This window comes from Triticum urartu, chromosome 2A, assembly GCF_056163025.1.
Source record: "Triticum urartu cultivar PI428250 chromosome 2A, HENAU_Tu73, whole genome shotgun sequence".
NCBI classification, from domain to species: domain Eukaryota; kingdom Viridiplantae; phylum Streptophyta; class Magnoliopsida; order Poales; family Poaceae; genus Triticum; species Triticum urartu.
This window is the reverse complement of record NC_141874.1, coordinates 609381066-609395261: the sequence shown is the minus strand read 5'-3', so window position 1 is coordinate 609395261 and position 14196 is coordinate 609381066. Positions and strand designations below refer to the sequence as shown.

The following is a 14196-nucleotide window of genomic DNA, read 5'->3' as shown; positions in this document are numbered from 1 at the left end:
GCTAGCTGAGTAATTGAACCATACACAAGCAAGTACTGATACAAGCACCATCAACCAGACATCATCCACTTCCCCATCCATCCCCATCTGCAGCCTCGCCGTGAGGGAGGGAGATCCGGCCGAAACCCCGACAGAATCACACCTTGCTTGTCTCCCCCTGCAGCCTCGTTGGCTCCGCCCAGCTCTTCTTCTCCGACCCAGCCCAACCCTCTTCTCCACTCCAAGGCTGCTGTTGATCCCCTAAAATCATCCACTTCCCCATCCATCCCCATCCCTAAAATCATGAACCCTAAACCATGAAGCGGACCAAACGAACCACCAGGAGGTCCTAACCCTAACCCCATGAACCCTAACCCTGACCCCATGAACCCTAACCCTAACCCCATGAACTAGAGGGAGATCATCCCCACGCAACAATAAACATGAACCCTAACCCCAAGAACCACCAGAGGACCTACCGAACTAGAGGACCTACCGAACCACCAGGAGATCCTAACCCTAGAATATCCTAACCCATGAGGGGGATCTACTAGAGGGGAGATGGATCCACCAGAGGGGAGGTGGATCCACAAGAGGAGGGTAGATGGATCAAGGGGAGAAGTACCTAGGAGGAGATGATGTTGACGATGCAGCGGTGGTCGTCGTCGATCGCGCCGTCGTCGATGTAGCCGCCGTCGTCATTGATGTAGTCGATGTGGCCACCGTCGTCGTCGATGTAGTCCGCGACACGGAGGAGGGGAGGGAGTGGGAGCGGGGCGGCGCGGAGCAGGGAGGTGCGGGGCGGAGTAGAGGAGGGGCGGCGCTAGGGTGGGGAGGTGGGGAATGGAGGGAGTGGGCGCGGGGCGGCGCGGAGCGGGGAGGGAGAAGCTAGGGTTGGTCGGGGAGAGGGGACGGGAATGGGGAAATTTTGGGAGGGGAGGGGAGGGGATCCCGCGTGTTAGTGGGAGAGGGAGTGGTGGGTCCTGCCTGGTAGTGGGAGAAGGAGTGGAGGGAAATTTTGGGAGAGGGAAATTTTGGTGGAGGGAAAATTTTGGTGTGGGAGGGAAATCCTTTTGGGTTTGGGTGTAGAAAAAAATAGGGTTTTTTTGTAAACTTTGTAGAAATCATGGTTAAAATCATACCGAGTAGCTCAAGAAAACGCCAGTATTGCAAGTTTAGTATTTTTGCTAGTTGGTAGGCCACATTTGATGATGTGACGCGGAGGTCTCCCATTTTTTTGATTTTTTTGAATTTTTTACGGTGTTTTCAAAAACCGGCCGATTTCGTCGCGGCGACCGTCCATGGCTAGGGTTTGAGCCATGCAAATCTGTTGTCGATTCTGTGATGGAATGCCTACCTGTGAAGCTAAAAAGCATTTTTAGTGAAAATAACGGGCAAGCTATGGAGGACCCGCAGTTTAAATTCCAGCCGGTTCCAACTGAATCGGCCGAAGGTGGTCCGAATTGCCGGGAGTAGCTATGAGGGTCGGAAATGCATGCTTTTTGGCGACTATCCGTAAAATAGGGTCTACTTTGAGATAGACATGGAATGGCGCCGTTTGGGGTGCCCCTCCTTGTAGCCGCTTCACGAAAAATGCATGTCTTTTGCATTAAAAAAATGAAAAACGGTTTTTTTGTTAAACAAGTTGGAACCTCGCTTTGGCAACATTGTTTGCCATCACAAGACGGAGGCATGCGCCCAATTTGGGCATATTATCAGAAACTATTCAACGGATGCGGCCATATCATTGCTAGTTTGGCTTGAAAGCCATGAATCTTCGTTCGTGGTAGGTCGTTTTTGAGAACACTTTTTCAAGAAAACGCCGGTATTGCAAGTTTAGTATTTTTGCTAGTTGGTAGGCCAAATTTGATGATGTGACACGGAGGTCTCCCATTTTTTTGAATTTTTTTGAATTTTTTACGGTGTTTTCAAAAACCGACCGATTTCGTCGCGGCGACCGTCCGTGGCTAGGGTTTGAGCCGTGCAAATCTGTTGTCGATTCTGTGATGGAATGCCTACCTGTGAAGCTAAAAAGCATTTTAGTGAAAATAACGGGCAAACTATGGAGGACCCGCAGTTCAAATTCCAGCCGGTTCCAGCTGAATCGGCCAAAGGTGGTCCGAATTGCCGGGAGTGGCTACGAGGGTCGGAAATGCATGCTTTTTGGCGACCGTCCGTAAAATAGGGTCTACTTTGAGATAGACATGGAATGGCGCCGTTTGAGGTGCCCCTCCTTGTAGACGCTTCATGAAAAACGCATGTCTTTTGCATTCAAAAAATGAAAAACGGTTTTTTTTGTTAAACAAGTTGGAACCTCGCTTTGGCAACATTGTTTGCCATCACAAGACGGAGGCATGTGCCCAATTTGGGCATATTATCAGAAACTATTCAACGGATGCGGCCATATCATTGCTAGTTTGGCTTGAAAGCCATGAATCTTCGTTCGTGGTAGGTCGTTTTTGAGAACACTTTTTCAAGAAAACGCCGGTATTGCAAGTTTATTATTTTTGCTAGTTGGTAGGCCACATTTGATGATGTGACGCGGAGGTGTCCCATTTTTTTTGATTTTTTTTGAATTTTTTACGGTGTTTTCAAAAACCGGCCGATTTCGCCGCGGCGACCGTCCGTGGCTAGGGTTTGAGCCGTGCAAATCTGTTGTCGATTCTGTGATGGAATGCCTACATGTGAAGCTAAAAAGCATTTTTAGTGAAAATAACGGGCAAGCTATGGAGGACCCGCAGTTCAAATTCCAGCCGGTTCCAGCTGAATCGGCCAAAGGTGGTCCGAATTGCCGGGAGTAGCTACGAGGGTCGGAAATGCACGCTTTTTGGCGACCGTCCGTAAAATAGGGTCTACTTTGAGATAGACATGGAATGGCGCCGTTTGGGGTTCCCCTCCTTGTAGCCGCTTCACGAAAAACGCATGTCTTTTGCATTCAAAAAATGAAAAACGGTTTTTGAATTTCAGTTTTGCTAAAGCACATCTAGATGTGCCATAAGTATTGCACATCTAGATATTTTCCTTTTTCTTTTTTCTTTTCTCTTTATGCTTGATTCACTCACTTAGATGTGCAATAACTAGAGCACATCTAGATGTGCCCTAGACACAACCTTTGAATTTGTACGGTGTTTTCAAAAACCGGCAGATTTAGTCACGGCGGTCGCCCGTGGCTAGGGTTTGAGTCATGTTTTTAGCATTCAAAAAATGAAACTTATATTGTTTCATACATGAGCATGCATAAAAGCCCATAATTTTATCTTTCATCCATGAGCATGCATAAAAAATTTCAATTCCCATCAATTACCAAACTGAATATTCATTGTTAAAAACATGACTTGTTTAGATGACACTGTCATACAGCATCCATGAGCATGCACAAAATTAAACCTGACATACTTAACATTGACATGTTCATATTACACTAACAAGCTTAAACCTAACATGCTGAAAACCTTCTTAACACCTCCACTCCTCCTTCTTCTCCTTCATCAACCTGATGCGCTCAGAGCGGCGAATCCCAACGCGGATGTACTCCTCTACCACAATTGGCATGGTCCTGTCGCCAAGCTGTGGGATTGCAGGCGCCGCCACCATCGCGAGGTCGTCGTCTGCCACCACCATCGCGAGGTCGTCGTCCGCCACCACCATCGCGAGGTCGTCGTCCGCCACCACCATAGCAAGGTCGTCATCCGCCACCAACATAGCAGGGTCGTCGTCAGCCACCACCATAGCATGTTCGTCGTCAGCCAGAATAGGCTGCTCCTCGTCATCCCCGCTTTGCTCCTCGTCTTCATCCCCGCTCTGCTCCTTGTCATCCCCGCTGCTGCTCCCATTGCCTGGCCAAATGCAACAAAGTGTGAACATGGTGTTGTCATCGTGCAGGTAGAGGAAGCCAAAAGGACAGGAAGAAGAGAGGAAGAGAGCTTACCGGCATCGTCGTCGTGCTGGTAGTACATGCGGCACATGGTGTTGTCGAACATCTTCACGGTGAACATGGCGTCGCCGTCGTAGCAGAAGACAAGGAAGTACCCGAGCTGTAGCTCATGGGCGCGGGCGAAATGCTCCCAGCCGGGCCCTAGGTACATGTGGCCTTCACCATCAAACACCACCAACACTTTCCACAGCCTGTGAAGCCCGCTGTCGGCCTCCCGCAGCTTCACTTTGTGGGGCTCACGGCCCGCGAGCATCTTCGCAAACTTGTCAGGCAGCCTCTACAGCGAGGGTCAAGCAGTGGTTAATTGTGGCAATCAAGCACTAGACATCAGAGTGATGATAAAGAAATGAGTGATGATACATATACCTGCCTACTGCAAGATTTCTCAATTATGATCTCGAAGAACTCAAAACCTTCCAAGCCAGCCATCTCACTTCTACTCTAAACAAGCAGTAGTAAATTAAACAACATGACTGGACAGAAATAGGAAACAAGCAGCATTGTAAACCTTCCATACTTGAGCATGTTCAGTTTAAAAGAATATAAACAAGCAAGAATGCATGCATGCATATCAAATGTTGGCATCTACTACTGCTACTACTCTGCCCATATTCATGCAGGTCACTACACCTGCATATGCATGAATCCCACTGCAGCACAAGACTTGTCAACAAGAATAACCATAACAGCATGTTCAACCACAGAATTCAACAGCAACAGAATTCAACAGCATGTTCTGGCAACAGTAACAGCATGTTCACCATAGAATTCAACAGCAACAGAATTCGGTTAATTCAGTTAATTAACCACAGAATTCAACAGCAACAGAACATCATGTCTACCACACTACCTACCACAGCAATAGTTAATTGCTGTCAGGTGACTACCAATAGAGCATAGATCCACCAACCACATTACCTACCACAACAACATAGTAATCAAACAGCAATTCAACCACACTAGATCCACCAACAGAGCATACTAAATCCACCAAGAACAATATGCCTAAATCCACCAATATATGCCTAGTATGCATAACAAATCCTAGATTCTCAAACCCTAGAGCAGAAGAGAAAGGAGAGAGGATATGAAGCGGATGGCTTACCACGGCGGAGTCCGAGAAGAAGTGGTCGCCGGCGGCGTAGGGCAAGCTGCGCGGGAGGCGTCGGACCAGCAGAGGCACCGGGGAGGCGTCGCCGTCACCCTAAAAAACATCCTAATCAAACCCTAATCCGGCGGCAAGAACCCTAATCTATCATAACAGTAGATAGGAAGAGGAAGAGGAAGAGGAAGCGGATTCATAACCACGGTGACGGAGAGTCGGCGACGGAGAGAAAGTATGCGGCGGCGGTGGGAGAGGAAGAAGCCGGTGGCGGCGGAGAGGAGGAGCGGGTCGAGTGGATAGGAGGAGTGGAGAGGGGGAGTGGGGAAAAGAGTGGATAGGAGGAGGAGCAGGCCCAATTGTCAGCGAGTTGTTTGATACATTGAAAAGGCTGGGCATAGAGTACAAAACCAGCAACCTCTTCCTAGCCCAGTGGTAGAAACCAAGTGAACTAAGCGCACGGTCGTGGGTTCGAGCCCCCCCGCGCGCATATTTTTTGGCCACGCGCATATTTTTGGTAGCTTTGGTAAAATAGCAAAATGGCCCACTTGTCAGTGAGTGGGTCGAGTGGCCCACTTGTCAGTGAGGTGTGTGCTTGATACTTGACTAGTTTGATATAGTCAAAAGGGTTGGCATAGAGTACAAAACCAACAGCCTCTTCCTAGCCCAGTGGTAGAAACATAGTGAAACAAGCGTATGGTCGTGGGTTCGAGTCCCCGCTGGCGCATATATTTTTGCTCACAATGAAATGGGTTTAGTTGAAGCAAAATTCAGTTAAAATAGCGCAAAATTCAGTTAAAATTCAGTTGAAGCAAAACCAGACATCATCCACTTCAGTTCAAAAAAACTACTACATGATCACAAAAACTACTAGACAACATTCTGTATGATCACCAAAACTTGAACTAAATGATCACCAATATCTAAATGATCATTTTGCAATCTTTTGCATTACAGGACAACATTTTGACAACATTCTGAGAACAACTTCGTTTTGCCATCAGCTCCATGCTATAAGACCACACCACTACAGCCATCAGGATCACACCACTATAGCCATCAGGATCTTCAAGCATTTTGCTACCTGGAGATAAAAGACCAAATTTATAAGACCACACCACTACAGTACATCAGGATCACCATGCATATGCACAAGAAGGAAAACTACAAAGAGTTAAAAGGATCACCAAGGAGACCAAATTTACCTTCATGTCCATTCGCTACTCATCGTCGTCGATACGAAAACAAGGAACTCTATGCCCACTCCTGTTTTCCTCATCATCACTACAATATTGTAGCATAGTATGATCAGTCTGGTTTTCCTCATCCTCGCTTTCATGTCCATCCTCTACCACCTTTCTTCTTTTCTTGATGCCTTCAACTGTTGCAGCACCAATGATCACATGTTCCCGGTCCCTTCGCACTCTGCTTTGCACCGGAACTTCCATAGAGTCATCATCAGCTTGCAACGGAACTTCCATAGAGTCATCCTCTTGGTATGTTAGTCCACCATCACCGGGGCCCTTTTCCACTTCAGTTTCAGTCACACTCCACAAGTGTCTGTGCTGAAAGTTTTGCACAACTCGCCATTTTCCGTGCAAAAGAGTGTCTGGCAGATAAAACACCATTGTTGCTTGTGTTGTTAGAATAAAGGGATCACTCTTATACCAGCACCTTGCAGTGTTTATGCTTTTGAAGTGTCCATCATATTTGACAAAAGAGTCTCTCCTCTTCTTGCTACCAAGCTCAAACCAGTCACAGCGAAATAAGACAACCGAGCGATGGATGCCTCCACTAGAGTTGTACTGCAACTCTACAATGCTTCTCAACTGACCATAGAAGTCAATGATCTCACCATCATGTGACCCCTCAGTGACGATTCCACTATTCTGTTTCTTCCTTTTTTCCTCGCGGTCAACGGTGTGGTACCGGACACCGTCAGCAATGCATGCTGAATACACTCTCACTCGCTTATCCGGTAAGCATGCCAAAGCAAATAGATCATCACTGACCTTCTTCTCCTCATGCAACTTTCCAATCTGCACAAATAAACCATTTAGCAAACAATGGTATTTAACAATGGGTGAATAACACAGAAAACATAAAACATGTGGCTAAAGATCTCACATGATTCTTAAACCACTTAGCAAACACCTTGGCAACCCTTTTATCAACATTGATATTGCTTTCTTCCTGATTTAACTCTTCCTTGCATTTCCTACAATGCCAACAAAACATGTGAATTAAAACATTAGGCTGGGGCCAACCCAAGCAAAAAATATATATATAATGAGTGCACAAGATATAACGTACTCGATATATGGTAGAACCTCGGCGCAATTGCTGAGCACAAACAAAACCATCTTGTCATACTCATCACCAGCCTCCAAGTATTGCGAGGCTCCAAGAAAGTGTTGGAAATATGCCCTAGAGGCAATAATAAAAGCATTATTATTATATTTCCTTGTTCATGATAATTGTCTTTATTCATGCTATAATTGTGTTATCCAGAAATCGTAATACATGTGTGAATAAAAGACACCAACATGTCCCTAGTAAGCCTCTAGTTGACTAGCTCGTTGATCAACAGATAGTCATGGTTTCCTAACTATGGACATTGGATGTCATTGATAACGAGATCACATCATTAGGAGAATGATGTGATGGACAAGACCCAATCCTAAACATAGCATAAGATCGTATAGTTCGTTTGCTGGAGTTTTCCAATGTCAAGTATCTTTTCCTTAGACCATGAGATCGTGTAACTCCTGGATACCGTAGGAGTGCTTTGGGTGTACCAAACGTCACAACATAACTAGGTGACTATAAAGGTATACTACGGGTATCTCCGAAAGTGTCTGTTGGGTTGACACGGATCAAGACTGGAATTTGTCACTCCGTATGACGGAGAGGTATCACTGGGCCCACTCGGTAATGCATCATCATAATGAGCTCAAAGTGACCAAGTGTCTGGTCACGGGATCATGCGTTACGGTACGAGTAAAGTGACTTGCCGGTAACGAGATTGAACGAGGTATTGGGATATCGACGATCGAATCTCAGGCAAGTAACATACCGATTGACGAAGGGAATTGTATGTGGGATTGATTGAATCCTCGACATCGTGGTTCATCCGATGAGATCATCGAGGAGCATGTGGGAGCCAACATGGGTATCCAGATCCCGCTGTTGGTTATTGACCGGAGAGCGATCTCGGTCATGTCTACATGTCTCCCGAACCCGTAGGGTCTACACACTTAAGGTTCAGTGACGCTAGGGTTGTAGGGATATGTATATGCAGTAACCCGAATGTTGTTTGGAGTCCCGGATGAGATCCCTGACGTCACGAGGAGTTCCGGAATGGTCCGGAGGTAAACAATTATATATAGGAAGTTCTATTTCGAGCATCGGGACAAGTTTCGGGGTCACCGGTATTGTACCGGGACCACCGGAAGGGTCCCGGGGGTCCACCGGGTGGGGCCACCTGTCCCGGGGGGCCACATGGGCTGTAGGGGGTGCGCCTTGGCCTACATGGGCCAAGGGCACCTGCCCCAAGAGGCCCATGCGCCTAAGGTTTCAAGGAGGGAAGAGTCCCAAAGGGGGAAGGCACCCCTAGGTGCCTTGGGGAGGAGGGATTCCTCCCCTTGGCCGCACCCCCCTAGGAGATTAGATCTCCTAGGGCCGGCGCCCCCCCTTGGCCCTCCTATATATAGTGGGGAGATGGAGGACTTCTTACCTTGATCTTTGGTGCCTCCCTCTCCCTCTCCAACACCTCCTCCTCCTCCATAGTGCTTGGCGAAGCCCTGCCGGAGTACTGCAGCTCCATCACCACCACGCCATCGTGCTGCTGCTGGAGCCATCTCCCTCAACCTCTCCTTCCCCCTTGATGGATCAAGAAGGAGGAGACGTGGCTGTTCCGTACGTGTGTTGAACGCGGAGGTGCCGTCCGTTCGGTGCTAGGATCTTCGGTGATTCGAATCACGTCGAGTACGACTCCCTCATCCCCGTTCTTTGAACGCTTCTGCTCGCGATCTACAAGGTACGTAGATGCATCTAATCACTCATTGCTAGATGAACTCATAGATGGATCTTGGTGAAACCGTAGGAAAAATTTTGTTTTTCTGCAACGTTCCCCAACAGTGGCATCATGAGCTAGGTCTATGCGTAGTTCTCTTGCACGAGTAGAACACAATTTGTTGTGGGCGTTGATGTTGTCAACTTTCTTGCCGCTACTAGTCTGATCTTGCTTCAATGTTATTGTGGGATGAAGCGGCCCGGACCAACCTTACACGTACGCTTACGTGAGACCGGTTCCACCGACTAACATGCACAAGTTGCATAAGGTGGCTGGCGGGTGTCTGTCTCTCCTACTTTAGTTGGAGCAGATTCGATGAAAAGGGTCCTTATGGAGGGTAAATAGAAGTTGACAAATCACGTTGTGGCTTTCACGTAGGTAAGAAAACATTCTTGCTAGAACCCTACTTCAGCCACGTAAAACTTGCAACAACAATTAGAGGACGTCTAACTTGTTTTTGCAGCAAGTGCTTTGTGATATGATATGGCCAAAGTTGTGATGAATGATGAATGATCTATATGTGATGTATGAGATGTTCATGCTATTTTAATAGGAATCACGACTTGCATGTCGATGAGTGTGACAACCGGCAGGAGCCATAGGAGTTGTCTATATTTTTTGTATGACCTGTGTGTCATTGAGAAACGCTATGTAAATTACTTTACTTTATTGCTAAACGTGTTAGCCATAGTAGTAGAAGTAATAGTTGGCGAGCAACTTCATGGAGACACAATGATGGAGATCATGGTGTCATGCCGGTGACAAGATGATCATGGAGCCCCAAGATGGAGATCAAAGGAGCTATGTGATATTGGCCATATCATGTCACTGTTATTATTTGATTGCATGTGATGTTTATCATGTTTTTCATCTTGTTTGCTTAGTACGACGGTAGGAAATAAGATGATCCCTCATAATAATTTCAAGAAAGTGTTCCCCCTAACTATGCACCGTTGCGACAATTCGTTGTTTCGAAGCACCACGTGATGATCGGGTGTGATAGATTCTAACGTTCACATACAACGGGTGTAAGACAGATTTACACATGCAAAACACTTAGGTTGACTTGACGAGCCTAGCATGTGTACAGACATGGCCTCGGAACACAGAAGACCGAAAGGTCGAGCATGAGTCGTATAGAAGATACGATCAACATGAAGATGTTCACCGACGTTGAATAGTCCGTCTCACGTGATGATCGGACACGGCCTAGTTAACTCGGATCATGTTATACTTAGATGACTAGAAGAGGGATGTCTATCTAAGTGCGAGTTCATTGAATAATTTGATTAGATGAACTTAATTATCATGAACTTAGTCTAAATATTTTACAATATGTCTTGTAGATCAAATGGCCAACGTAGTCCTCAACTTTAACACGTTCCTAGAGAAAACCAAGCTGAAAGACGATGGCAGCAACTACACGGACTGGGTCCGGAACCTGAGGATCATCCTCATAGCTGCCAAGAAAGATTATGTCCTACAAGCACCGCTGGGTGACGCACCTGTTCTCCCTGCAGAACAAGACGTTATGAACGCTTGGCAGGCACGTACCGATGACTACTCCCTCGTTCAGTGCGGCATGCTTTACAGCTTAGAGCCAGGGCTCCAAAAGCGTTTTGAGAGACAGCATATGAGATGTTCGAAGAGCTGAAAATGGTTTTCCAAGCTCATGCCCGGGTCGAGAGATATGAAGTCTCCGACAAATTCTTCAGCTGTAAGATGGAGCAAAATAGTTCTGTCAGTGAGCACATACTCACAATGTCTGGGTTACATAACCGCTTGACTTAGATGGGAGTTAATCTCCCGGATGACGTGGTCGTTGACAGAATCCTTCAGTCGCTTCCACCGAGCTACAAGAGCTTTGTGATGAACTTCAATATGCAGGGGATGGAAAAGACCATTCCTGAAGTATTTGCTATGCTGAAATCAGCAGAGGTAGAAGTCAAGAAGGAACATCAAGTGTTGATGGTCAATAAAACCACTAAGTTCAAGAAGGGCAAGGGTAAAAAGAACTTCAAGAAGGACGACAAGGGAGTTGCCGCGCCCGGCAAGAAAGCTGCCGGGAAGAAGCCAAAGAATGGACCCAAGCCCGAGACTGAGTGCTTTTATTGCAAGGAAAGTGGTCCCTGGAAGCGGAACTGCCCCAAATACTTAGCGGACAAGAAGGCCGGCAAAACGAAAGGTATATGTGATATACATGTAATTGATGTGTACCTTACCAGTACCCGTAGTAGCTCCTGGGTATTTGATACCGGTGCAGTTGCTCACATTTGTAACTCAAAGCAGGAGCTGCGGAATAAGCGGAGACTGGCGAAGGACGAGGTGACGATGCGCGTCGGGAATGGTTACAAGGTCGATGTGATCGCCGTCGGCACGCTACCTCTACATTTACCTACGGGATTAGTTTTGAACCTCAATAATTGTTATTTAGTGCCAAGTTTGAGCATGAACGTTGTATCAGGATCTCGTTTAATACGAGATGGCTACTCATTTAAATCCGAGAATAATGGTTGTTCTATTTATATGAGAGATATGTTTTATGGTCATGCTCCGATGGTAAATGGTTTATTCTTAATGAATCTCGAGCGTAATGCTACACATATTCATAGTGTGAGTACCAAAAGATGTAAGGTTGATAATGATAGTCCCACATACTTGTGGCACTGCCGCCTTGGTCACATAGGTGTCAAACACATGAAGAAGCTCCATGCTGATGGACTTTTAGAGTCTCTTGATTACGAATCATTTGACATGTGTGAACCATGCCTCATGGGTAAAATGACCAAGACTCCGTTCTCAGGAACAATGGAGTGAGCAACCAACTTATTGGAAATCATACATACTGATGTGTGCGGTCCAATGAGTGTTGAGGCTCACGGTGGCTATTGTTATGTTCTCACCCTCACTGATGACTTAAGTAGATATGGGTATGTCTACTTAATGAAACACAAGTCTGAGACCTTTGAAAAGTTCAAGGAATTTCAGAGTGAGGTTGAGAATCAACGTGACAGGGAAATCAAGTTCCTGCGATCAGATCATGGAGGAGAATACTTGAGTCACGAGTTTGGCACACACTTAAGAAAATGTGGAATAGTTTCACAACTCACGCCGCCTGGAACACCTCAGCGTAATGGTGTGTCCGAACGTCGTAATCGCACTCTATTAGATATGGTGCGATCTATGATGTCTCTTGCCGATTTACCGCTATCTTTTTGGGGCTATGCTTTAGAGACTGCCGCATTCACTTTAAATAGGGCTCCGTCAAAATCCGTTGAGACGACACTGTATGAATTATGGTTTGGGAAGAAACCTAAGCTGTCGTTTCTAAAAGTTTGGGGATGCGATGCTTATGTCAAGAAACTTCAACCTGAAAAGCTCGAACCCAAGTCGGAAAAATGCGTCTTCATAGGATACCCTAAAGAAACTATTGGGTATACCTTCTACCTCAGATCCGAAGGCAAGATCTTTGTTGCCAAGAATGGATGCTTTCTAGAGAAGGAGTTTATCTCGTAAGAATTAAGTGGGAGGAAAGTAGAACTTGATGAAGTATTACCTCTTGAACCGGAAAATGGCGCAACTCAAGAAAATGTTCCTGAGGTGCCTGCACCGACTAGAGAGGAAGTTAATGATGATGATCAAGATACTTCTGATCAAGCTCCTACTGAAATTCGTAGGTCCACAAGGACACGTTCCGCACCAGAGTGGTACGGCAACCCTGTCTTGGAAATCATGTTGTTAGACAACGGTGAACCTTCGAACTATGAAGAAGCGATGGCGGGCCCAGATTCCGACAAATGGCTAGAAGCCATGAAATCCGAGATAGGATCCATGTATGAAAACGAAGTATGGACTTTGACTGACTTGCCCGTTGAGCGGCGAGCCATAGAAAATAAATGGATCTTTAAGAAGAAGACAGACGCGGATGGTAATGTGACCATCTATAAAGCTCGGCTTGTCGCTAAGGGTTATCGACAAGTTCAAGGGGTTGACTACGATGAGACTTTCTCATCGGTAGCGAAGCTAAAGTCCGTCCAAATCATGTTAGCAATTGCCGCATTCTACGATTATGAGATATGGCAAATGGACGTCAAAACGGCATTCCTTAATGGTTTCCTTAAGGAAGAATTGTATATGATGCAGCCGGAAGGTTTTTGTCGATCCTAAGAATGCTAACAAGGTGTGCAATCTCCAACGCTCGATTTATGGGCTGGTGCAAGCATCTCGGAGTTGCAACATTCGCTTTGATGAGATGATCAAAGCGTTTGGGTTTACACAGACTTCTGGAGAAGCCTGCGTTTACAAGAAAGTGAGTGGGAGCTCTGTAGCATTTCTCATATTATATGTAGATGACATACTTTTGATGGGAAATGATATAGAGCTTTTGGACAGAATTAAGGCCTACTTGAATAAGAGTTTTTCAATGAAGGACCTTGGAGAAGCTGCTTATATATTAGGCATCAAGATCTACAGAGATAGATCAAGACACCTCATAGGTCTTTCACAAAGCACATACCTTGATAAGACATTGAAGAAGTTCAATATGGATCAGTCTAAGAAGGGGTTCTTGCCTGTGTTGCAAGGTGTGAAATTGAGCTTAGCTCAATGTCCGACCACGGCAGAAGATATAGAAGAGATGAGTGTCATCCCCTATGCCTCAGCCATAGGTTCTATTATGTATGCCATGCTGTGTACCAGACCTGATGTAAACCTTGCCGTAAGTTTGGTAGGAAGGTACCAAAGTAATCCCGGCAAGGAACACTGGACAGCGGTCAAGAATATCCTGAAGTACCTGAAAAGGACTAAGGAAATGTTTCTCATTTATGGAGGTGACGAAGAGCTCGTCATAAAAGGTTACGTCGACGCTAGCTTCGACACAGATCTGGATGACTCTAAGTCACAAACCGGATACGTGTATATTTTGAATGGTGGGGCAGTAAGCTGGTGCAGTTGCAAGCAGAGCGTCGTGGCAGGATCTACATGTGAAGCGGAGTACATGGCAGCCTCGGAGGCAACACATGAAGCAATTTGGGTGAAGGAGTTCATCACCGACCTAGGAGTCATACCCAATGCGTCGGGGCCAATCAAACTCTTCTGTGACAACAC

The 14196-nt window shown here is 46.2% G+C and overlaps 2 protein-coding genes and 1 pseudogene across 2 annotated transcripts; all 3 read right to left on the bottom strand.

The window, feature by feature from the left end:
• Positions 1 to 3435: 3435 nt before the first annotated feature.
• On the bottom strand, positions 3436 to 4363 carry LOC147986202 (uncharacterized). Its single transcript, XM_087541915.1, has 3 exons — positions 4280 to 4363; positions 3908 to 4190; positions 3436 to 3815 (listed from the first exon to the last, which is right to left on the bottom strand). Exons 1-3 carry the CDS (start codon positions 4340 to 4342, stop codon positions 3436 to 3438), a joined length of 726 nt encoding a protein of 241 aa, XP_087398041.1. The 5' UTR covers positions 4343 to 4363.
• Positions 4364 to 5780: 1417 nt separating this feature from the next.
• On the bottom strand, positions 5781 to 5849 carry LOC147986201 (small nucleolar RNA SNORD36; annotated as a pseudogene).
• A 386-nt stretch (positions 5850 to 6235) lies between these two features.
• On the bottom strand, positions 6236 to 7378 carry LOC147986200 (uncharacterized). Its single transcript, XM_087539999.1, has 3 exons — positions 7329 to 7378; positions 7143 to 7233; positions 6236 to 7054 (listed from the first exon to the last, which is right to left on the bottom strand). The coding sequence occupies exons 1-3, from the start codon at positions 7376 to 7378 to the stop codon at positions 6236 to 6238; spliced, it is 960 nt and encodes a 319-aa protein (XP_087396125.1).
• Positions 7379 to 14196: the final 6818 nt, after the last annotated feature.

Bases quoted from the DNA above. Each gene is read 5' to 3' on its own strand.
- LOC147986202 (XM_087541915.1), bottom strand. From the start codon at position 4,342: ATGGCTGGCTTGGAAGGTTTTGAGTTCTTCGAGATCATAATTGAGAAA. The intron at 4,191-4,279 runs GTATATGTATCA...CCCTCGCTGTAG, and splicing joins AGAAATCTTGCAGTAGGCAG to AGGCTGCCTGACAAGTTTGC. The intron at 3,816-3,907 runs GTAAGCTCTCTT...GCATTTGGCCAG, and splicing joins CCAGCACGACGACGATGCCG to GCAATGGGAGCAGCAGCGGG.
- LOC147986200 (XM_087539999.1), bottom strand. From the start codon at position 7,378: ATGGTTTTGTTTGTGCTCAGCAATTGCGCCGAGGTTCTACCATATATC. The intron at 7,234-7,328 runs GTACGTTATATC...TTGGCATTGTAG, and splicing joins GAGGTTCTACCATATATCGA to GAAATGCAAGGAAGAGTTAA. The intron at 7,055-7,142 runs GTGAGATCTTTA...TTATTTGTGCAG, and splicing joins CTAAGTGGTTTAAGAATCAT to ATTGGAAAGTTGCATGAGGA.